The sequence below is a fragment of the Neofelis nebulosa genome, chromosome 13, assembly GCF_028018385.1.
Source record: "Neofelis nebulosa isolate mNeoNeb1 chromosome 13, mNeoNeb1.pri, whole genome shotgun sequence".
In the NCBI taxonomy this organism is placed as follows: domain Eukaryota; kingdom Metazoa; phylum Chordata; class Mammalia; order Carnivora; family Felidae; genus Neofelis; species Neofelis nebulosa.
In genome coordinates, this window is record NC_080794.1 from 46673260 (window position 1) to 46697906 (window position 24647).

Sequence of the window (24647 nt, forward strand, 5' to 3'; positions counted from 1 at the left end):
GGCAGAGTTCATGAATGAACTTAATGAAAGGCAATGTTTGGTCCATGACAAAAGAGAAATATTGGCCAAATCTAAATTGCGGATGGATTAATGATGGTTAAAATAGAGACATACTTCTTATCACACACACACACACACACACAATTTTATAACTACATATGATGACAAATGTTAGATTTATTGTGGTGATCATTTTGCAATATATACAAATATCAAATCATTATTTTGTACACCTGAAACTAATGTGCTATATGTCAATTTTACCTCAATAAAAAAACAGAGGTATGCCATTATTACTGTATTTGACATACATTAGAAGGTTATATGACAAGAGACTTTCCAAGAATGCTTACTTTTACCAATAACAAGGCTAAGTCTTTCCAATAAGGCCATCAGGCAGGAACTTTAATTATTCACATTTTACATTTGAGGAAAAAAGAGGTTAAATAATTTACCCAAGGTTATATAACTAGTTAATTAGAATTAAAACCAAGACATGTGATTCTGTGTTTTTTGCTTTTAATCCTAGCTTGCAGAGATCTCAGCTTACTATAGAGCTTTCCTGACCATTCTCTGTCCAGCCCAGACCCCTACTTGGCCCCAGCATTATCATCCCTTCTCCCTAATGCCTGTGAGCTTTGAGTGCTCAACAGCTCTCTGATAAGAAACTTCTTCTAAATGTTGCTCATTAAAACAATATCTGGAAAGGTGGAAAGCAGATAGCCAACTGTTAATGCCAGCCAGAGAGGATGGAGGGCATCAGTCTCAAAGAGCACAGGCGGCAGCCTGAAACGCCAGAGTCACAGCCTCCAACAGAGCCAAAGGGTGAACAGAGCCACAGGCACCAGAGTAACAGAGAGATCCCCATCTGTGGTAGACCTGAGAACATCTGGGAACCCTACAAAGGTAAACATCTGCCCTACCATCACACACATTTCCTCTAGAGGGAAACATGAGGGAACAGGGTCTAGGAAAAGACTGGATTTCTTGCTAATCAAACAGAAAGGCATTGGAGCATTTACATGTAGAGCTTTGCAGCAATTTTGATATATTCATTCTCATTGGTGACGAGGGCCATCAGATATGTATTTATATGTTGCAGCTTTAGTCGACAGAGAGATTCAAATTCTCTTTTACCGAGAAAGAACTTGAAACAAATCAAAATTTGTGCTGTGGAAGCTTCTGCTGCAGTCCTGTTGCATTCCATAAAGTTAAGAAATGTTTGCATATTCTGCATTTAGAGCTGATCCTCCCAGGACACCAGAAGTTCTCTGAGGCAAATGTTCCTTAACCCTACACTCCAGCCTGCGGCTCATCTCTGCCCCAGGCCAAAACAGTTCTGTTAAAAATGTATGATGACCACAATCCAAGCAATAGTTCTTTCCCATAACCATTTTCAAATCTACTGAATCTTTTCTGCTCATAATGAAATGTTTATATATTTTGTGAAATACCAGTTCGACATATAGTATCTTCTGCCATTTTCTAATAACTAGAAAGGAGACCACGGTGAATTAATGTCTTTTTTTTTTTTAATTTTTTTTTAACGTTTATTTATTTTTGAGACAGAGAGAGACAGAGCATGAACGGGGGAGGGTCAGAGAGAGAGGGAGACACAGAATCTGAAACAGGCTCCAGGCTCTGAGCGGTCAGCACAGAGCCCGACATGGGGCTTGAACTCACGGACCGCGAGATCATGACCTGAGCCGGAGTCGGCTGCTTAATCGACTGAGCCACTCAGGCGCCCCAATGTCTTTTTAAATTCATGACATGGTTGCAAATAGTAACCCAAGATTCATGTTTTTCTCAGTCATATCCTGCCACTCTCACAACCTTACGTATTTTATAAATCACTGCGTGCCTTTGTTTGGCATGAAATAGTTAATCTCTAGCTTTTGCTACATGAGGATAATTAAAATTATGACATAAGAAAGTATCATTGGTATTCAGTGACAACTGCCTGGTGGCATGTAAGGTAGAGTTCCTTTCCACTGAAAGCTAGAGCAGCCCAAGTGACCTTCCTGACAGCCACATAGCAGAAGAAAAGCAAAAAAGGTGCCCTAGCTAGTCTCTGCTGTCTCAGGAGATTGTTCTTTTCACGCTGAAATAGAATATATGGTTCTTACAGGCTGCCTCATCAGCATTTATTCGTTGCCTTCTGGAAAAGGCAATGTTAGAGATACTGAAATACAGGCCTGTGTGACAAACCCCTCCCTGCCCCCACAAAAACACAGTCTCCCTCTACACACACCCCTGAGGCTATGACTTGCATAAAAATTTGGAGAGGCCAGCCTGTGGTGTGGGAGCGGTGGCATGCAAGGAGAGAAAATGAAGCCAGATGGAAAAGGCTTTGGGTATCATATGGAAGACCAGGCCCTATGTGGGGATCCCCTGCAGGGTGCAGCACAGATAAACAGCATGCTTAATGTCAGATCTTAGAAGCATCGCACTAGCTTTTTGTCCCATGCTACAGACTGTCAAGCCTGCATGCGATCAATTGTAAAATGGTTACTTAAGAGTCTCAAGAGCTCCCTGGGTTAACTCCATGCCAAGTAAGAATTCCATTTGATACGTGGGGCATTGCTTCTTGATTCTGGGATCATTATGAGGGATAGTTTTGTCACAGCCTCTAACTGCAAAGAAATGAGCAGGTGTTTTTACAACAGCCACCTCAGTGCCTTTCTTCCATTAGCAACTCAGAAGTACTCTTAGGTCATTCACATGTCAATGGAGAAAGTGAGACAGAGTGATGAAAAAACATGGGTGGCTAATTATGTGCTTTAACTTTCCCCTCCTCCTCCAAAGAGCAGCACTTTGACTTTGTCTTATTAGGACTATTTTTCCAGAGGACAGTATCAATAATCCACTGGGAAGGTTTCTTGGGTTCATTTGATTTCAAATTATGGTATTTGCAAACATGCTTTGGATTTTATTTCCATGCATTTATTCCTTAAACCAACTGTTGGTTGGTTATGCGTGATTATTTAGATTTTACAAAAGGTGGAGGCACAGTGCTTCCAGGGATAAATTCCTCTTCATTAGATAAATATAATTAGTCAACAGAAATTGGACTTGAACAAACCTATCTACTGACCACAGGGCCCATACTCTTTCTTCTAAAACTCAGTGGCAAAAAGCACACTTTCTATACCAGGTGTTTATATTCGTATGCAAGGAAATGATATTTCATGTTAATTGACAAGTACACATGTTTTCTGAGAAACCAAGACCTGTCTGCTGTTTTCATTGGCTTAGTTTCTATTTTTTATCTGATAAATCCTTGGCAGTACAGTCGCACAAAGACACTGAGGTATCCAAAAGTGGGAAATAAACAGACACTTTCCAAGGACAAACACATCTCTGTAATAGGAGGCAGTGTACAGGAACAGCATGAGGCATTCCATGGCCTTGTCAGGCCCCTGGTGTGTTTATCCAATTCTCTCTGCTGCCTCTGAACTCCAAGTGAGGATATAAATATATCACCCTCACCAAAGTGGAAGCAGGAGGAAAATGCACAAATGAGCAAAAGATAAGAGTTTGAAACATAAAATTACACAGATATAATTTTACAGCAAGGAATGATTTTAGGAAGCAGATAAGAAGATTTTTATTTATAAATGTGGAACATTCTGGGTGCAGAGGGACCTGTCACACATAGTATATTGTGATGTGGTCTCTAAACACTTAATGGTGTTCATTTTATTACCATTTTCCTCTGGAGTAGAATGACATAGTAAACTGATCAATAGAAGGCTTTGGCTTCCTCAAGATGTTTACAGAGATTGTTGAAATTGAATCACATGGAATGTTCTTTTATTTTTCTGTTGACTGTTGCACTGTCTGTTTTAAGACTTGACCAGAGTTTACTTCCCAGTTCTGAACTGCAAAGTCATGAGAAGCAGATTAATCGCTTGTAGATCTGCACAATGTCACAGACATTAAGAAAAGATATGTAGTTGTTCAAAGGGGGGAAATGTATGGACTTTCAGACCAGGAAAATAAAAGACTTGATTTTCTATTTTTCTTTAACAGCGTAGGGCTTGATTCAGGTGAAATTCTATTAGATCCCAAATTAGGACATACACAACAGACCCTTTCATGGAGCACTAAAGGCAAAACAGGCACTTTGCTTAGCGGGTCTGGGGTTTCACTTTGCTGCCTTTTTAGCCGGTGGGTGGAGAGAAGTGAGGAGAAAAAGGGAGGAGGTAAGTCATTTCTAAATGCTATTACAGTCTATAATTATACATCAAGCCAAGAATTTTTCTCATCTTTTCTCTAATGTGCTGGTGTTGTTATTATCATTTCACAGGAATGCCTATATATAAATCCCCAGGGTGAGAAGCAGGTCTCAAATTCATCTCCTGATTACAACTTGGATGCCATTATTACTTGGGACTCTTTGGTTTTGAAGTCACATAAACCAAATTCAAACCATTTTCAGCAAAAGGGAATTGATTTGCTACACAAGAGATGGAAATCTGTATATAACTAGGTGGCTGGGACTCAGAAACCTGAACAGATGCAGGACATTACTTGAGTCTCATCCCTTCTCCTGGCTTGATAGCATTAGTTGTCAACTGGATCCATCCACAGAGCAGGCAGTGAGGCCACTGATAACTCCTGTGCCTCACATTTCCAAGTTTCATCGCTAAAGAGACTGGGGTTGAAGCTCTGTCTTGAATGTCCTGAGCAGTTTCTGACTGGTCTTGCTTAGACTGTCCATGCAGTAATGAACTGTGCATATCAGGTGAATTATTATGACTGGCTGAGCTTGCTTACAAGATGCCCAATGATGTAGAAAAGGCAATGTCTGCTGCATGAAACAAATGGGACCACACGGTGGCAGGGGATGGGAGTGGAAGTTCCATCTCCCATGGTATACATGTATGTAATCTGACAAGGCTGCCACCATTTGAAGCTTAGAAGAGCCAATACTCTTGGAATGAAACCATGACTTCTGGCTTTACTGATAATGTACCACATCCCACTAGAGTGCTCTGACCAAACTGCTCCATCAAAAATCACTAACCACAGGGCACCTGCATGGCTCAGTCGGTTAAACATCTGACTCTTGATTTCAGCTCAGGTCATGGTCTCACAGTTCATGAGATCAAGCCCCACGTTGGGCTCTGAGATGACAGCTCGAAGCCTGCTTGGTATTCTCTCCTTCCCCTTTCTCTACCCCTTCCCTGCTTGCTCATACACATGCTCCTCTCTCTCTTGCTCTCTCTCTCAAGATAAATAAATAAACATTAAAAAAAATCACTAATCACACTTTTCTTAGACTTTGTGAGAGCAACCACAGCTATTTGCTGACTCCCAGGCTGGCACTAAAGTGAAAAAGATGGGAGTGAAAGAGAGGAGCCTTCAATGGCATTAGCAAAGAGGAAATCTTAGCAGCCATGTACCATAAACTTAAAGAATGTTGACTAACAAGTGCAGGCAGATTAAATTGAAGAACGTTCCACAACTTTCCCTAAAACCATAATTACAGTCTGGAACAGCTTCTCCAAAGCAGCCCAAGATAAACACTTGAGGTTAATAACCACGCCACACATGCTCTATACAAGAAGACATAAGAAAGGGGCTCCAGTGCCCTTCCAGTAGAATGGGTGCCTTAAGCTTTTCCCAAAGCAAAAATGTGGAACCATCTCGGCCTCAAATTATCAAAGAATTAAGTGGCTACGGGCCTGGTAAAACTCATACTTTGCAGTCTGGAAGAGATACCTGATAGGTAATAAAGAGGAAGTGAGAGGGGGAGGTGATGGTAGACTTGGGGAGGGGGAAGCATAAAGAAACAACTGTTTGTGATCTGTCTAGACTTAGAATCAATTCTTATGCCCATAGCAGTGACAACAGAAAGCCCCTGGTTTCCTTGTGCTTAGGGTGGCAGTGCCACGCAAGGGGCTGGTGGTATGTACACATCCTTCTGGAAGGCAAAGTGACAGTAGGTGAGACCTGGCCACACTGACAAAGAGCTAAAAACATGCAACTTCCTGCTTTCACAGAAAGCACAAGAGAAAGTAACTCTTTGGAAAAGAAACAGAGCCCCCTATTGAGACTACACTGTGAAATTTATATACATCCTTTTTCCTTCTTTCTCATAATGTGAAAGATTCAAACAAGAGCAGATCAAAGTCCAATAGAATCCACCTGAATTCCTAGGTTTAGCATTAGCTGCACATTCAAATCACCTGGGAAGTTTTCAAATTCCCAGGGCCCAGGCCACCTCCCAGTCCAATTAAATCAGAATCCCTGGAGGTGAGACACAGGCCTCTGCACTGTCTATAAAGCACCCTGGACTCCAGTATGTGGTCATGGTTGAGAACTACTGTCCTAAATAAACACCAGGTAAATAAATCTCTCCTTCTATAAGAATAAACAGAACAAGAAAAGTCACCAAATTAAAAAAAGCTACTGCAACACCAAACTATAGAGACACCTGGAGGAAACATAGAAAAAGGTTACTGAGAAGGAGTTCTTAAAAAAAAATATGTTTAACTTTTATTATAGCATTCTTTAAAAAATTAACACATTGTTTGCTCTGAAATGCCATTCTCAAGGCAATTATGGTTTTCATTCTTCATCTGATGATAAAAACATGGAACTATTTCAAAGTGAAATCGCCTGTTTGCCAAACATACATTTTAGCAGCAGCACTGTTGTCTTTATCTGAAGAATAATATTTTTTTCAGTTATTTGAGAAACTATTTTCATTTGGACCTGATTAATTTAAAAAGTGGAAAGAGAAAAACATAAAGTTACCAAGTCATAGGCAGCACAACTCTATGGAATGAAACTCAGGCCAAGATGGAACCATTAATTGTGTTTAAAGAGATGAGTCGTTAGCCTCAACTAATGATTAGATAAACACAGTCAACTGTGTGGGAAACCGTGAAGAAAAATAAGTTTAAAAATTAAAAATAAGTTTAAATATTTAAAATATGCTTTTGAGTTAGTGAGTTAAGGCTAATGTCAGGAGAAATTTTAAATGATATATTTGGCTCTCTGAGAACTTATAAAATGTAAGCCTATCTTCTCAAATTATACATATTTAACTTGTACATGTTTTCAGGAATGCATTATGTATGACATTAACAAACTGGGTAAAATTCAAGGAAGCAGAAAAAAAATAGAAGATAGCATTCTAAAGACTATTTTAGGCAATGACACATGAATTGAGAGTAAGGAATTTATTTGAGAGATAATACCAGGAAAACACTGAGAGGGAGCAGGGAAGTGAGACGGGGAACAAAAGGAAGCTGTAAAGTATGTACTATCTGGTCGCCTGGGTGGCTCAGTGGGTTAAGCATCTGACTCTTGATTTCAGCTCAGGTCATGATCTCACAGTTCATGAGTAAAAGCCCGGCATCAGGCTCTGTGTCGAGAGTGTGGAGCCTGCATGGGATTCTCTGTCTCCTGCTTTCTCCTCCCCTCCCTGCTCGTGCTCTTTGTCTCTCTGCATCTCAAAAATAAATTAACACTAGTAGTATCAAGTATGTCACTGCTGTAGTCAACTGAGGTTGATCACTTTGGGGACTCTGGTATAGAATATATCCTTAGAGCTTTCCCACCTGAGGAGCAAGGGGGTGGATGTTCATTTACTAGTAAGGGCTGCTGCCGGGGGCATTCATGCCTTTGCACTCAGATCCTGCTCCAGCCACTGGGCAAGGAGAATGGAACCACCTTCCCTAAATCAAAGAGCCACATGTACGGGCCTTGGATAAGCACAGAGAGAACATAAGTGGGCTGTGACAGCATCTGCTAAAAGTGTGTTTGGAGATAAAACAGAGCAGGGGTCAGCAAACTTTTTTGTAAAGTACCAGACGGTAGATATTTTAAGTCTTGTGTGCTACATATGGTCATTCTCGCATATTTTTCTTTTTCCGATTTTGTCTAACTAGTTAAAAATGTAAAAACATTCTAGCTCATACAAAAACAGATGTTGGACCACATTTGGCCCACAGGTTATAGATTGCAGACTTTTGAAATAGAGAATAATTTTTTTAAGACCAAAACTAAATGAATAAATTTTCTAAGATGAAGACAATCTTTGCATGAAAACATTTATTTTGTGTTGTTTATATAATACACTTAAATAAAATGACTACCTTAGAAAGACAGTTGTGCAGACCTATCAATCAAAAACAGATATAGGACAAGAAAGAACAAACAAAGTAGAGTTTAAGGCATTAAAGATGATGAGTTATTTTATATTTGTAATGCAGTAAAGTAATGTAAATGTAAAATCTTCAGTGAAGACATCGTAGGCGCAGTCTTTAATTTGACAAGTAAGATAATAGCAAAGGACAAAACAAGACAAAAAACAAAACTGTTGAAAATACAGATGAACAAAAATACACTAATGTGGTGGAATTTAATTCATTATTCCAAATCTTCAATATATCAAGTATTAACAAAATTCAAAAGAGTATGAAAGAACAGGGTTATTAAGTTATAAGAAAATAGTGGTTCAGTGCATAGCTTCAAATTTTCAAAAAATATTAACCCAGTTTCAGTGAATTAACCAGCTGTGATCCCTGGCCCTAGTCTGCATAGTGAATGACACAGGCAACCTCCAATTCCCACTGGGCACCTGCCTCTCAGGGCATAGTATTCTGGGAACTTACCTACACTCACTAAATTAAGAAGACTTCTCTGGTGCTGAGGTGTCAGTGGGCCTGGCAACCATGACATGTAAAATTTCCCTAGGTCTAATTTTTCACTGAAGCCTCTAGGTTCTCTGCTTGAGGCAAGAGGCTATTTAGTCAAAACCAGAAAACTCATAGCTATCCTTTTCTTTAGGTCTTTTTATCTTTTTTTGCATCAGACAGACAGCGGGATATACTTCCCCATTTGAGGAATCCAGGGACTTCTCTTTCCCCCTTCGCCCAGGCTCCAATTATCTCTTTCATCTAGAGGAATCTGTCCACATCTATTCCAGCCTCCTTGCAGACGCTCACTCTGTCCTGAATCACCCCTGGATATTCAATATAATCTGATCAGGTTTAAGATTTTGAAACAAAAACAAATAAGCAAAAGAAGCATTCTCACAGGCAAATTCTGCTCTCTGCCCAACACTGTTTTTTGTGCTGCACAAATTCTTCCCTATTGTTCATACTCCATTAAATACACAAAGGCAAAACTGTATAGACCATTCTCTCTAAGGACAGTTACATTGAATTAGAAGTAAAATACAAAAGAAATAAAGCAAAATCAAAACATTCAACCCCTCATATTTTTTCCTGAGTTAAGAATCCTAACTGCAGTTATTATTTTCAAAATAATGATTCTGAGAAAACTACATATTAAAATATAGAGGATGTGTCCAATGAGGTACTCTGAGAAAAATGGAGAGACTTATTCTGTGGTTTTGACATAGCCATTCTTCTACATGTTACATGACCTATTGTGACCTATTGTGGAGTTAGGGAAAAACTTGAAGGATAGGCTTCTAAACAATTCTGTAAGTAATATAAAGGCTGGGGGGGAGGGGGAATGGCAGTTAGGACTAGCAATCTTTTCTTTTAAATATGAGTCTTTTAATTAATCAAAAAATATTCCACATGGAATAACGTGTGTGCAATATTGCATAAAAAACAGAAAGAATAACAGTTCTCCATTAATCAGAGACCTGAGAAATTGCTAAATTCACCATACTAGAAATTAGGTTGCTCTTTTAAAGCTTTCTGCTAATTCTAGTTAAAAAGAAAAATAAATATCAACTAACAAAGTGGGAAATCGCAAATGACAGATGAGAAAGAGTTTCATCTAAACTAGAAAACTATCCATTACAAGCCTACAAGAATAAGACTGGCAAGTCCGATGTAAATATGCAAAATAATAATTACAAATCAGTAATCAAATAATTTTAAGATTTCTCACACTCATTTGTAATTATATTTCAGCAAATTCAAACATTAACAATTTGCAATTTTTCCCGCCAAATAAAAATATTTTTTAAAAATTCTGAGAATTTTCCATCATAGGATACTGACACTCTCATATATTTATAGTGATAATAAATAATGTTATACTTTTCAGAGGCCCAAATGGTAAGATATATTAATATCTTTCAAGTATTCATCCTCATACTTATGATTATTATACTCAACCCAAGGAAATAGTCAATGTTTCAGGTGAAGACATATGAACAAGTATATTCTTTATGAAATAGTGAAAAGAAGGAAATAAATTAAAATTATTGGAATTTAGTATTAATAAAATAATTTTCAGGCAACAGAGGATCACATATAGAGGCTAAATAACAATTGTGGGTATTGTGATAGTTAATTTATATGTCAACTTGGCTAGGCTATAGTGCTCAGTTGTTTGGCCACACACCAGTCTAGATGCTACTATGAAGGTATTTTTTACATGTGATTAACATTTAAATGAGTAGACTATGAATAAAACAGATTACTTTCCATAATGTGGGTGGGCCACATCCAATCAAATGAAAGCCTTAAAAGACTAAGGGTTCCCAAACAAATTTGGCTTCAACATTGCAATATAGAATCCTTGCCTGAGCTTTCAGTCTGCCTGGCCTGCCCTTCAGATTTCTAACTACAGACTGTAACATTAATTCTTACCTGAATTTCTACCCTTTAGGATTGCTCTACAGATTTAGGTCTTGCCAGCCCCCACCATCACAGGAGTCAAATCTCTCTCTCTCCCTCTCTTTGCTATTGGTTCTGTTTCTCTGGAATACCTGGTAGCACACTAAACAACAATGATAAACAAATGGAACCTAGACAAAAAAAAAAAAAAAAAATATGGCACAATCACTTGCAGGCATTGGACAACAGGCAGTGCAGAAATTCAATCCTGAGCAAAGGCAGACTCATGAGCTGAACCGCATGAGGGCCCTGACTCTCAGCCTGAGGACATTTTCTTACCTAATGCAGTGAGCAGAAGAGGCAGAGATCAAGGTTGAGGCAGAGAATAGGACTATGAAGGATGGGTCATTGGGATACTGCTACTCCCCTTTGTCTCCCCCCCCCCCCCGACACACACTCTTCCTCTCTCTCTCAGAAATAAACATTAAAGAAAGAAATTGAATCAGTAATCCAAACACTCCCCCCCAAAAAAACAGAAGTCCAGGACCAAATGGCTTCACAGGCAAATTCTACCAAACATTTAAAGAACAGTTAATGTCCATTCTTCTCAAACCATTCCAAAAAAAAAGAAGAGAAAGGAAAACTTTCAAAATCATTCTATGGGGCCAGTATCACTCTGATACCAAAACCAGATAAGACACCAGGAAAAAAAAAAGAGAGAGAGAGAGAACGAACTCCAGGTCAGTATCTCTCATCAATATAGATGCAAAAAGCCTCAACAAAATATTAGCAAACTGAATCCAACAATATATTTTTAAAAAATCATACACCACAATCAAGTGGGACTTATTCCTGGGATGCAAGGGTATTTTAATAATCCCCAAACCATCATTGTGATATGTCACATCAATAAGAGAAAGAATAAAAACCACATAATCATTTAGATAGATGCAGAAAAAGCATTTGACCAACAACAACATCCGTTCATGATAAAAAAACCCTCTGCAAAGTAGGTCTAGCAGGAATATATCTCAACATAATAAAGTACTTACATGAAAAGCCCACAGCCAATATCATACTCAATGGTGAAAAATTGAGAGCTTAAGGTCAGGAACAAGACAAGGATGTCCATTCTCACCACTTTTTTTCAACATAGTACTAGGAAGTCCTAGCCACAGCAATTAGACAACATAAAGAAATGAAAGGCATCCAAACTGGTAAGGAAAAAATAAAACTTCCACTATCTGCAGGTGGCATGCTATATACGGAAAACCCAAAAGACCCCACCAAAACACTACTAGGACTGATAAACGAATTCAGTAAAGTCACAGGATACATAATCAGTGTACAGAAATCTGTTGCATTCCTATACACTAATCATGAAGTGGCAGAATGTAAAATTAAGAAAACAATGTCATTTACAATTGCAAAAACAGTAAAATACCTGGGACTAAGCCTAACCAAAGAGGTAAAAGGCCTGTACTCTGAAAACTATAAAGCACCGATGAAATAAATTCAAGACAATGCAAAGAAATGGAAAGACATTCCGTGCTCATGGGTTGACAAAACAAATACTGTTAAAACGTCTATACTATCCAAAGCAATCCAAACATGTAATGCAATCCCTAGCAAAATATCAACAGCATTTTCCACAGAGCTAGAACAAACAACCCTAAAATTTAGATGGAACCCCAAATAGCCAAAGAAATCTTGAAAAAGAAAAACAAATGGAGGTATCACAATTCCCTATTTCAAGTAATTAAAACAGTTTGGTACTGGCAAAAATATAGACACATAGGTCAATAGAACGGGACAGAAAACTCAGGAATAAACCTACAATTACATGGTTAATTAATCTTTGACAAAGGAGGAATGAATATGCAATGGGAAAAAGATAGTCTCTTCAACAAATGGTGGTGAGAAAATGAACAGCCACATGCAAAAGAATGAAACTGGACCACTTTCTTTCACCATACACAAAAATAAACTCAATATGGATTAAAGACCCAAATGTGAGACCAGAAACTATAAAAATCCTTGAGGAGCACACAGGCAGTAATCTCCGACATTGGCTGTAGCAACATCTTTCTAGACACGTCTCCTGAGGCAAGGAAAATAAAACAAAATAAAAACAAAAATAAACATTGGGGATTACATCAAAATAAAGAGTTTCTGTACATAGTGAGAAACAACCAACAAAACTAAAAGGCCACCTACTGAAAGGAAGAAAATATTTGCAAATTACATATCTGATAAAGGGTTAGTATACAAAATACGTAACGAATGAATACAACTTGACACCCAAAAAACTAACAATCCACTTAAGAAAATGGGCAAAAGATACTTACAGACATTTCTCCAAAGAAGACAGACAGATGGCTAACAGACTTGAAAAGCTGAACATCACTCATTGTCAGGGAAATGTAAATCAAAACTACAATGAAATATCACCTCATACCTGTCAGAATGGCTGATATCAACAACACAAGAAACAAGTGTGGTAAGGACGTGAAGAAAAAGGAACCCTCTCGTACTGTTAGTAGGGATACAAACTGGTGCAGCATTGTGGAAAACAAAATGGAAGTTCCTCAAAAAGTTAAAATTAGAAGTACCCTAAGATTCAGGCATTGCACTACTGGGTATTTACCCAAAAAATACAAAAACACTAACTGAAAGGGATACATGCAAACCTATGTTTAGCAGCATTATTTACAATAGCCAAACCAGGAAGCAGCCCAAGTGCCCACTGATAGATGAATGGATAAAGAAGATGAATATTATTCAGCTACGAAAAAGAATGAAATCTTGTCATATGCAACAACTTGGGTAGAGTTAGAGATTATAATGCTGAACAAAATATGAGTCAGTCAGAGAAAGACAAATACCATTCGATCTCACTACTATGTGGAATTTAAGAAACAAAACAAATGAGCAAAGAAAAAAAAAAAAAGACAAACCAAGAAACAAACTCTTAACCATAGAGGACAAACATGCTTACCAGAGGGGAAATGGGTAGGAGGATGGGGAGAGTGGGGGATGGGGATTAAAGTGGGGATTAAAAACATTTATGGGGGGATAGGCTAAATGGGTGAAGGGTATTAAAGAAGGCACCTGTTGGGATGAGCACTGGATGTTATACGTAAGTGATGAATCATTTTTTTAATGTTTACTTTTGAGAGAGAGAGACAGAGCATGAGCAGGGGAGGGGCAGAAAGAGGGGGACACAGAGAATCTGAAGCAGGTTCCAGGCTCTGAGCTGTCAGCACAGAGCCCAACATGGGGCTCAGACCCATGAACCATGAGACCATGACCTGAGCTGAAGTCAGACGCTTAACCAACCGACTGAGGCACCCAGGTGCCCCATGTTTCATTGAATTCTACTCCTGAAACCATTATTACACTATATGTTAAACAACTTGGATTTAAATAAAATTAAAAAAACAGCCAAACCGAAATCAAACAATAACAAAACATTGCATCAGCTTGTACAATGTTATTAATATTTTCAATAAAATGTTATTGTCACAAATCTCTCTTTTGTTCTTATTGAGCAGTGAATTTAACAAAATAATATGAAACCTGAAATTTCACTGCTTTTTCATTGCAAATATACATGTTTACTATGAAAACGAATACAGATAAACAAAAAAGTACACTTATAATGAAAAATGAATAACATTCAAAAAATAATAAATGTTGAAGCAGCTATAACAAACCTATTGAAGGAACTAAAGGAAGATATGGCTAAAGAACAAAACAAAAATATATTCAAAATTTAATGAATGAACAGAGACTCCACAAAAAGAAAACTGTATATTTATACAAAAATGTTTTAAAAACTACATACATATATAAAGCATAGAACTAATGGAAATTATAGAACTAAAAATTATAATAACAAAATGAAAAACTCACTGAACAGCCTTAAGAGCTGTTTTGATATGATGAAGAAATAGTAAATCAAACTCAAGGGCAGAATGAGTCAATTTGAAACATGGAGAATAAAATGAAGAAAAATGAATACAGTTTATCAGGGAATGGAAACACAACATCAAATGGTCTAACATGTTTGTAAAAAGAGTTCTAGAATTTTAAAAGAAGTTGGTGAAGGGCATAATGAGGTAAATAAAGGTTTGAAAAAATAATGGCTGAAAATTCCTAAATTTGATGAGAAACATTTATTTATATATCCAAGAATCTCAGAATACATCAAGAAGGATAAATGCACAAAACCCACACATAGCCACATTGAGGTCACAGTGGTTATAACCAAAAGAAAGAGAAAATATTGACAGGATTCAGTGGAAAACAACACATTATATATAGGGATCAGTGATAAGAATAAATGCTGACTTCTCATCATAAATAATGGAAGCTAAAAGATATTGGAACAATTTTCAACTGCTAAAAGAATAGAGAAAAAGAAATCTCTACTGACAGTACCCTTCAAAAAGGAAGGATGAGATAAAGCTAATTTTTTATAAGAGCTGTTTTTAGATAAGTACCTGCAAACCCAAGTTATAAGATAATCTAAAGGATATTTGCCAGGTTTAAGGTGAACGATACCAAATGGAAACTCTGACCCATAGGAAGTAACAAAGACAATCAGAAATGGTAAATGAGAGTATAAACTATTTTTTATCTCTTAATTCTCTCAAGGTACCACTCACTGTAAAATACAAAAATAGTAACACTTTAAGGTGGGTATTATAATAATACAGGAGTAAAATATATGACAACAATAACATAAATGAAGAAGAGTTAACAAATGCAAATATAATGTAGTAAAATGATTACATCCATGAAATAGGAACTGTCAAGTATAAAGTGAGAAGTGGAAAGTGTTGATATAAAAAGTGTTTAGAGTCAGGTGTTAATTGGTATAGTATTGACTGTAAATAGACTTTAATAAGATAAGAATGCATATTTTTAGCCCTAGAGACAATATTTAGAACCATAAAAATTGTTATGGCTAAGAACCCAATAAAGAAATTAAAATGGTATGCCAGACGTAGTCAGTTAACCCAAAATAAAGAAGGAAAGGAGCAAGAGAGATACAAACACAAAAAGGAAACAGGGGAAACACAAAGAAAGATGGCAGACATAAACTCAACCATACCAATAATTACGTGTAAATGTCTTGTAAATGTTGACTAGATGTATCATTTACATGCAAATGTTATCTAAACCACAGTAATGAAAACACAAGCCTCGATATTTGCTGTCTACGAAGGCCCAACTTCAAAATTAAGACAAATAGTTGGAAAGTAGGACAATAAAAAAGGTATAATATTATGTAAACAATATGCCTATGAAAGCTGGTATGGTATATCAATGCCATACAATCAAGGCAAAGAGATATATGAAAGCTAAAGAAAATCTACATAATGATAAAAAGTACAAAAAAAAAAAAAGAGGGGCACCTGGATGGTTCAGTTGGTTAAGAATCTGACTGTGGCTCAGGTCATGATCTCATGGTTCCTGAGTTTGAGCCCCATGTCAGGTTTTGTGCTGACAGCACGACACCTGCTGCAGATCCTCTGTCCCCCTCTCTCTCTACCCTTCCTCCACTTGCATTTTCTCTCTCTCAAAAATGAATGAGCATTAAAAAAAAATAATGACCAAAAAGATGCAACAATCCTAAATGTGTATGCACCTAATAGCAGACTATGTTTTCTTTCTTTCTTTCTTTCTCTTTCTTTTTCTTTCTTTCTTTCTTTCTTTCTTTCTTTCTTTCTTTCTTTCTTTCTTTCTTTCTTTCTTTCTTAATATGAAATTTATTGTCAAATTGGTTTCCATACAACACTCAGTGCTTATCCCTACAGGTGCCCTCCTCAATGACAATCACCCACTTTCCCCTTCCTCCCACCCCCCCCATCAACCTTCAGTTTATTCTCAGTTTTTAAGAGTCTTTTATGGTTTGGCTCCCTCCCTCTCTAACTTCTTTTTCTTTTTCTTCCCCTCCCCTATGGTCTTGTGTTAAATTTCTCAGGATTATGTTTTCTGACCATAATAAAAATTCATTAGAAACCATTAATAATGAACATAAATAAAATCATAAAATATTGAGAAATTTATTAATACTGATATGAAAATAAGTTTTCATAGAATAAACTACGACAATTAGAACAATCTTTAATAATGGCAATGAAAAGGTAGCATATAAAAATTAATTTGATACAGTAAAAGCAAACCCTATTTTTAAATATTAGATTAAATTCTTAGATTTAAAATCAATAGTGTAGGTTTCTCTATTAAAAGACTAAGAGGAAAAATAAACAAATTAAAACCAAGATTTAAAAAGGGAAGAATTCATAATGATCAGAGTATAAACTGATGAAATAGAAAACAGACTGGCAGAAGAAAAAAAAATCAACAGAGTCCACAATTTTTTTAAAAGATTAATAATATTGATCAAAATCTAGGAGAAATAATCAAGAAAATAAGAGACGAAAAAATACAAAATACAAATGTTAAAAATAAAAAGAGGACTATTACTATAGGTCCTATAAATATTATTAAGAGGATAATAAAGAATATTATTTAAAAATTTGAAAATGTTACAAAATGAAACAAATTCCTTAAAAAATGCAACTTGCCAAAATTAACACATGAAGCAACAGAAAATCAGAACAACTTTATATCCATTAAAGAAATCATAATAATTGGGGCGCCTGGGTGGCGCAGTCGGTTAAGCGTCCGACTTCAGCCAGGTCACGATCTCGCGGTCCGTGAGTTCGAGCCCCGCGTCAGGCTCTGGGCTGATGGCTCGGAGCCTGGAGCCTGTTTCCGATTCTGTGTCTCCCTCTCTCTCTGCCCCTCCCCCGTTCATGCTCTGTCTCTCTCTGTCCCAAAAATAAATTAAAAACGTTGAAAAAAAATTAAAAAAAAAAAAAAAGAAATCGTAATAAATAAATCTCACAAAGAAAACTCCAGACCCCGGTGGTTTACTGATTAATTTTACTACATAATTAAGGAAGATATATTATAAGTGTTACTCAAACATTTTTAGAAAATAGTGAAAGGGAGAATGCTTTCCTAATCATTTTATGAAGCCAGTACAACACTGATACCAAAAGCTAACAAAGAATTTCTGGATTTTTTTTTTTTGGAAAGTTTAAATTAGACCACTATTAGTCATGATCATAGATTCAAAACTCCAGATCAAATATTAGCAAATGCAATCAAGACATATACATAAAATAATCTGGAATGATCAAATACAGTTATCTCTGTAATGCAAGGTTGGTTCAACATTTGGAAATGAAATATGTTTTGCCATGTTAACATATAAAAGAGGAAAAATTGCATGATCCTCCTCACATCTCAGTTATCTCAGTAGAGACAGAAAAAAAAATCTGGAAAAATTCAACTCATTCATGGTAAAATGTAAGGAAGGAAAAAAAAAACTTTGAGCAAACTAGAAATAAAAGGCATCTTTCTCAAATTAGTAAAGATATCTACAAAATACCTATAAATAATATATTTAATGGTGAAAAATAGAATAGTTTATTCAGAGTATCCGTAAGTAAACCATAAGCAGATGAATGGATAAAGAAATGGTGGTATATCCATACAATTAAATATTACTCTGCAGCAAAAAGAATGAACACATGTACACACACACACACACACACACACACAAATTCATCTCAAAAACAGAATCAGAACAAATGAAATCAGACATAAAGAAATACTTACAATATGGCTTAATTTATATGAAATAGAACCTGTAAAACTAATGTTTAACACTAATGTATAATTGATATACAAAACTAATGCATAGTTTCAGTTTTGCAAACCAGTAGTTGCCTGAAGCAAGTAGTTAGAGATGAATGTATGCAAAAGCCACAAGGGAACTTTCTGGATGGAAATGCTCCATATCTTGAATGGGCTATGCTTCACAAGTGCATAAATCTATCAGAACTCAAACTGTCAATTTCAATGAATTTTTAAAAAATATAAATTATACCTCAGTAAAGTTGCTTAAAGTGTATAATATTAAAGAAAGCCTAAGGTACAGAACAACTCTTTCTGATCTATATTGTGGTAAGTTGTGATAGACTGATCAATACGTAGGTAGGTAGGCAGGTAAGAGAGATATCAAAGAAACAGTGAAAAGCAATACATAATATTAGTTATGCTTTGGCAGGGATCTCAGGTAATTTTTGTCTTTGCAATTATAATGACAAATGCTATAATATATAAACTTGCTAAAAATGAGCAAGTATTACATTTGCTGTACGTTTTTTAAAAAGGTTATGAAAAGGAAAAAAATATCTAAAATATCTTATATATTGTAGATTTTCAGGATACATTTGGGACTTCCTTTCAGCTCTTTCTTTCCTTTTTTATCCTCTTTTACCACCTCACTCTACTTCCAGTCTCTTGTGCATTTACTGGCTTTCCTTTATTCACACTGTATTACACATTCCTCTATATCCAGATCTGATGATGTTTGATGAAAACTTTTTCCTCAGTTTAATTCAAGTCAGTACCAGAAATCTCCAAGGGACTAATTATCAAGTTTGCACAATACTGAAGCCAACACAGGCATACACAAACATAAGATGATAAGAAAATAGGATGTGACTCCAAAGTAATTGCACGTTTTCATTTCTCCAGACCTTGGCCAGCCAAGATCAGTTTTTTCACACACCTCCAGGAATATCAAAGTCAGTAAGCCTCCAGAGAAACTCTGGTTATGAACTCAGTTGTTAACTTACATTCCAGGGGCCCTCTCAGAAGCAGGCCCGAAAGAAAGCACTGTTTACACAAACTTGCAGTCATTGGCCAAATCTATCTGTTGTGTTCTCTTCTAGAGGCCAGCTGGGAAAGCTCCCTTTTTCTCAGCTGCCCTCTAATAAAGGAAAATCTTTGCAATCCTACCTTTGGCAACCCAGGAAACCAGTCCATCCATCGTATCAGACGCTTTGGTCCCTACGAGGTAAAAGACAACAATGGGCATGCTCATTGACCACAGTCACTGTTGGTTGATATGGAAAAGCAGCTAAAAATGCAACAGCAATAAAATACTTGCTTCTTACTTTTAACGTTATGAAGTGGTTTTCACTTAAATTTTTATAACCCTTCCCTCAGGAGGATATTGCACAAAGATTGGAAAGCATGTTGCCTTTATTTGCAGACACATGATGGTTTAGATTTAAAATCCTAAAGAACGCATCAGAAAGAAACTGCCAGAATTACGGGACACCTGGGTGGCTCAGTTGGCCATGGTCTCACAGTTCACGAGTTTGAGCCCCACATCAGGCTCTGTGCTAACAGAGCCTGCTTGGGATTCTCTCCCTCTCTTTCTTGCCTTTCCCCTTCACTTTCTCTCTCTTTCTCTCAAAATAAATAAATAAACGTTAAAAAAAATGCCAGCATTATCATTGAAATGCCAAAAGTTACAATGTCAATACAGTCAGATTAATTGTATTTCTATATACTAACAACAAACAATTGGAAAACATAATAAAAATGCCAGTTTTTAAGGTGTAAGAAAACTGAAATTCTTATTGAGGAATGAATTTAATAAAAAAGGTAAAATATTTGCACACCAAAAGCCAGAAAACATTGCCAGAGAAATTAAAGAAGACCTAAATAAATGGAGAAACATATCAAATGCATGGAACAGAAGACTAAATATTTTTAAGGTTCTCTCCACAATGATCTAAAGCATGTATTCTCAACAGGGGCAGAATCACCCACAAATAGATAAAAATTGCTTCCTGGGGGGAAAAATATTCTTACATATACAATGGCTTATTACCTTCCAAAGCTCAACCATATCTAATAGAATCTTATTATTTATATAATATTTCTTATTTGAGAAAATTTAAGTAGATTTCTTTTTTCTCCTTGTGTTTGGGAGGGTAAGAATAAAAAAAAAAAGTTGAGAAACAGTGATCTAAAAATTCAAGAGAGGGGTGACTGGCTAGTTCAGTCAGAAGAGTATGCAACTCTTGATCTCAAAAGTCCTAAAATTGAGCCCCACGTTAAATGTAGAGATTACTTAAATAAATAAAACTAAAAAAATAAAATAAAATAAAAATTCAAGACAGTCCTAATCAAAACACCAACAAGTTTTTAATAAATTGACAAGATAACTCTAAAGCTTATATGGAAATTCAAAGACCTTAGAATAGTTAATAATTCTGTGAAAGAATAAAAGACTAAGGACAGGGTTGTGTTGGATTAAGATTAAAAATATAGACTAAAAGAACATATTAGAGAAATAAATTCACAAAAATAAGGCCAAATGATTTTTGATGAAGCTCTCAAAGTAGTTCCATGAGGATAGTTTTTAAAGAATGGTGCTGAGGGGCGCCTGGGCGGCGCAGTCGGTTAAGCGTCCGACTTCAACCAGGTCACGATCTCGCGGTCCGTGAGTTCGAGCCCCGCGTCAGGCTCTGGGTTGATGGCTTGGAGCCTGGAGCCTGTTTCCGATTCTGTGTCTCCCTCTCTCTCTGCCCCTTCCCCGTTCATGCTCTGTCTCTCTCTGTCCCAAAAATAAATAAAAAAACGTTGAAAAAAAAAAAAAAAAAAAAAGAATGGTGCTGAAATTACTAGGTATCTTTATGAAAAAAAAAAAAAAACAAGTTGACCTGTACATGACATAAACAATAAGTAAATTGAGATTTATAATATAAATAAACATAAAAGCTAAAGCAATCAAAATTTTAGAAAAAAACATCGGTGACTATTTTTGTGAGCAGGGAGTAGGTAATGATTTTTGGAATGGACAAAAATGCCTAAATACCCATGAAAAAAAAGTCAATGAATTAAACATTATTAAAATTAAATAGTCTCTTCAAAGACACCATTAAGAAAACATAGGCAAACCACAGATTTGGAGAAAATATTCTCAATACATACATTTGACATCCACACACCATTACACCCACTCATATATATGTGTATGTGTGTACATACATACTTATGTGTATATACGAGCTTTATGTATGTGTGCACATATGTGTGCAGACACAAAAGTGTAGAAAGCACTCCAATACAAAAATAAAAATATCCAGTATCCAATTAAATAGGAGAAAGCTTGAACAGACAAATATATGTCCCCAAAAGGTACGTGAGAAGATGTTTAACAGAAGGAGTCACCAAAGAAATAAAATAAACCACAATATGATACCACCACACATTCACCAGAATGCTTGCTAGAGCTGACAATTCAGTTGTTGGCAAAGATATGAAGCGATTGTTATGTTCATATATTATTGGTTGAAATGTCAAATGGTACAAATGTTTTGCAAAACAATGTGTTTCTCATAAAGTTTAACATACGCTTACTATATAATCCATCAGTACCATTTTTAGGAACTTTCCCCAAAGAAATGAGAACATATTCGCAGAAAGACTGGTATAAGTATGTCCATATATACATTTTTTTAAGTTTATTTATTTATTTAGAGAGGGAGCGTGAGCAAGCAGGGGAGAAGCAGAGAGAGAGGGAGACAGGGAATCCCAAGCAGACTCTGAGCTCTTTAGGCACAGAGCCTGAAAACTGCATGTCTGTGAACAACAGAATGGATTCAAAAATAATACAGCATATTCAAAAAAGGAATTCAGCAGTAAAAGAAAACAAATGACTACTACATAAAACAGCATTATGCCGAGCGAAAGAACCTAGAGACAAGAGTACACATTGGATAATTATCTTTCTATGACATTCAAGAGCAAGAAAAACTACGGTGATAAAGATCAGAACAATGGTTTTCTCTGGGAGATAGAACTGACAGAAAAAATCTTGTTCTGATGATGACAGGGATAGATACATTTGAGGCAACGTATTGAATTGTACATTTAAAATCGGTCTTTTATTTTATGTGTTATACTTCAATTAAAAGTAAAACATAAGGAGAAAAGGACAGAAATAGAAGCTATATATCAAAATCTACTGGAAAGATATAAACAAAGGAAAAACAAATGGACAAGGCTGAGGCAAAGGGTTTAGGAAGCTACACTTGCATGATAAGATTAAAGCAATGCCAGGAAGTGATTGCTGAAACTTAGAAGAATTTTTGCTTCAGGGGAATGGAAGGGATTTTGCTGGGAACGAGGCATTGTGAGCAGCTTCTAATGTGTCAGGCAATATTTCTTGACCTGATCGGTCACGTGCTAATAAAGATGTTGGCCTCATAATAATTAATTAGCTGCACATTTATTTTATAGCAATTATCTGTATCTTTATTTTATTTTACAAGTAAGGGGTTAAAGAAGTCTTAAAATAAATGAAAGGACTTCGCTTTTCATAACATGTTTGAAGAAGACCCAAAGGGTGTAAGATTTAAGTTGAGATATGCCGAGTGAGAAGGAGCAGGCTCTGTGAAGAGTATGGAAAGACAGAGTTAATGTAGGTGGGAAACCTGAAAGCAGGTCCCTGTAACAGCAGCATGATAGACTTGGAACACAGAGTCGTGAAGTTACATTGGTGAGAAAAGCATGAGCCACAGCATGCCGGACTTAGAGGCTAAAATAAGGAGCTTGAGTTTTATTCTACACGAAGAAAGAAATTATTAAAGAGTTGAGGTGCACAAAAACACTTCCACTGACATTTATAGGACACTGCTATGGTTTCTGTGTCAGTGGACAAGAATGAAATTAGCAAGAGAAGTTAGGATGATAAAATCTAGATCGGTTAGAGACGCAGACCTGGCTTTGGGCAGTGACAGTGGATGGAGATAGAGAGAAGTGAATGGCTGGAGATAGAAGTGAATGGCTTAGCGGGTAACAAGAAGGGAGACACTAATGCTGCTGGATTGGTTCCCACCAGGACTGACTGAGTAGGTAAAAATGTCACACAATGAAATGGTAGTAGTTTAATACAGGGAAAAGTTTTGGGGAGGAAAATTCATAGCTAATTTTAGGGGTTTGCAAATCAACGCTCCTACCAAAAACCTGAAAGCTCATGTCCACTCCCTGCTACCCCATCCCTCACTGTGACAAGAGCTCATCTGCTTAACCCTCACTTCCCAGACTAACTTTTGTTCCAGCCACACTATCCTTGTTCCTTCTCCTTCCTGTCACCTACACTAACATTGGTCCCCTTAAAATACACTTTGTTTTTCCAGTAGAGAAGAACTTTCTCTACCATACACACATGATTAAATTTTTATTCATCTGCTAAGGCCCACCTCAAACTTTATTATTTTCTTAAAAGCTTACTAGGAGAATTCTTTTCTGTATAAGGTGCAAACCTTGAGAAAATCTATGTGCTTCAAGTTACCTGGTATAATATGTACCGATTCAATTCACCAAATATATGTTGATCACCTATTATGTTCCAGAGTTAAATATTAGGACTAGAAAAACTAATAATCAATGGTGCTCTGTTTCATATACTCTCAGCTTACTTGGAGGATAGCATTTGAACAGGAAATTAAAATAGATGTGGTAAATGTCATAATGTAATGAGCAAAATGTTAGAAGAATGCAAATGAAGGATAATACTATTCTGCTCGATGGGGTTTACCTTAAAAAGTCACCTTTGATCTGACCCATGTAGTAGTCATTTTATTGAGTATTATTAAAAATTAAATATATCCACAAACTGAGTTTCTCTCAATGCCTTCAGGCTTTGCAACATGCAGTCACTGTTTTTACCTTACACACACCTTGCTCAGGAACACTGTGAGTCTCGGGAAGCTTGTTGGAGCCACAAACAAACCCTCCTACACTCAATCATTCCCCTCTTATTTGTCTCAGAGAAAAATACCTGGATGGGAAGAATCCTCAGTGTGCTTCAGCCCTGCATACATCACTGCTCTTCGTGGTTTCCTAGTTTCTTCACCTGGAAAACAAGAGGAATAAACTAAATCTGTGCTATCCTTTTTTGGCATCAAACTCCAGTAAAATGGTGGATATAAAAACTGTATTATAAGAAATATAGGTAAATATTTATTAGAGGGAATTAGTTTCAAAAAAGGTATAAAGTTATAAATAGGAATTCTGGTTTCTATTTCCACGCATAAGGAGCTTAGATGTTGTCACTCCATCCTAACAACAAGTATAAAGCTGAACAGACTGAATAATGCTTCTTGGATCCACCAGAGAGGGGAAGACACAGGTCAA

General features: G+C 36.5%; 1 protein-coding gene across 3 annotated transcripts in view; it reads right to left on the reverse strand.

Moving 5' to 3' along the window:
* Positions 1 to 24647, reverse strand: part of LOC131492922 (uncharacterized) — a 534086-nt gene that overhangs the window by 243000 nt on the left and 266439 nt on the right. For all 3 annotated transcript variants that reach the window (XM_058696867.1, XM_058696869.1, XM_058696868.1), the window contains 2 exons: positions 24292 to 24366; positions 19449 to 19499 (listed from right to left, as the gene is read on the reverse strand). In XM_058696867.1, coding sequence (XP_058552850.1) covers positions 19449 to 19499; positions 24292 to 24366 — 126 coding nt within the window. The remainder of the gene's footprint in view (positions 1 to 19448; positions 19500 to 24291; positions 24367 to 24647) is intronic.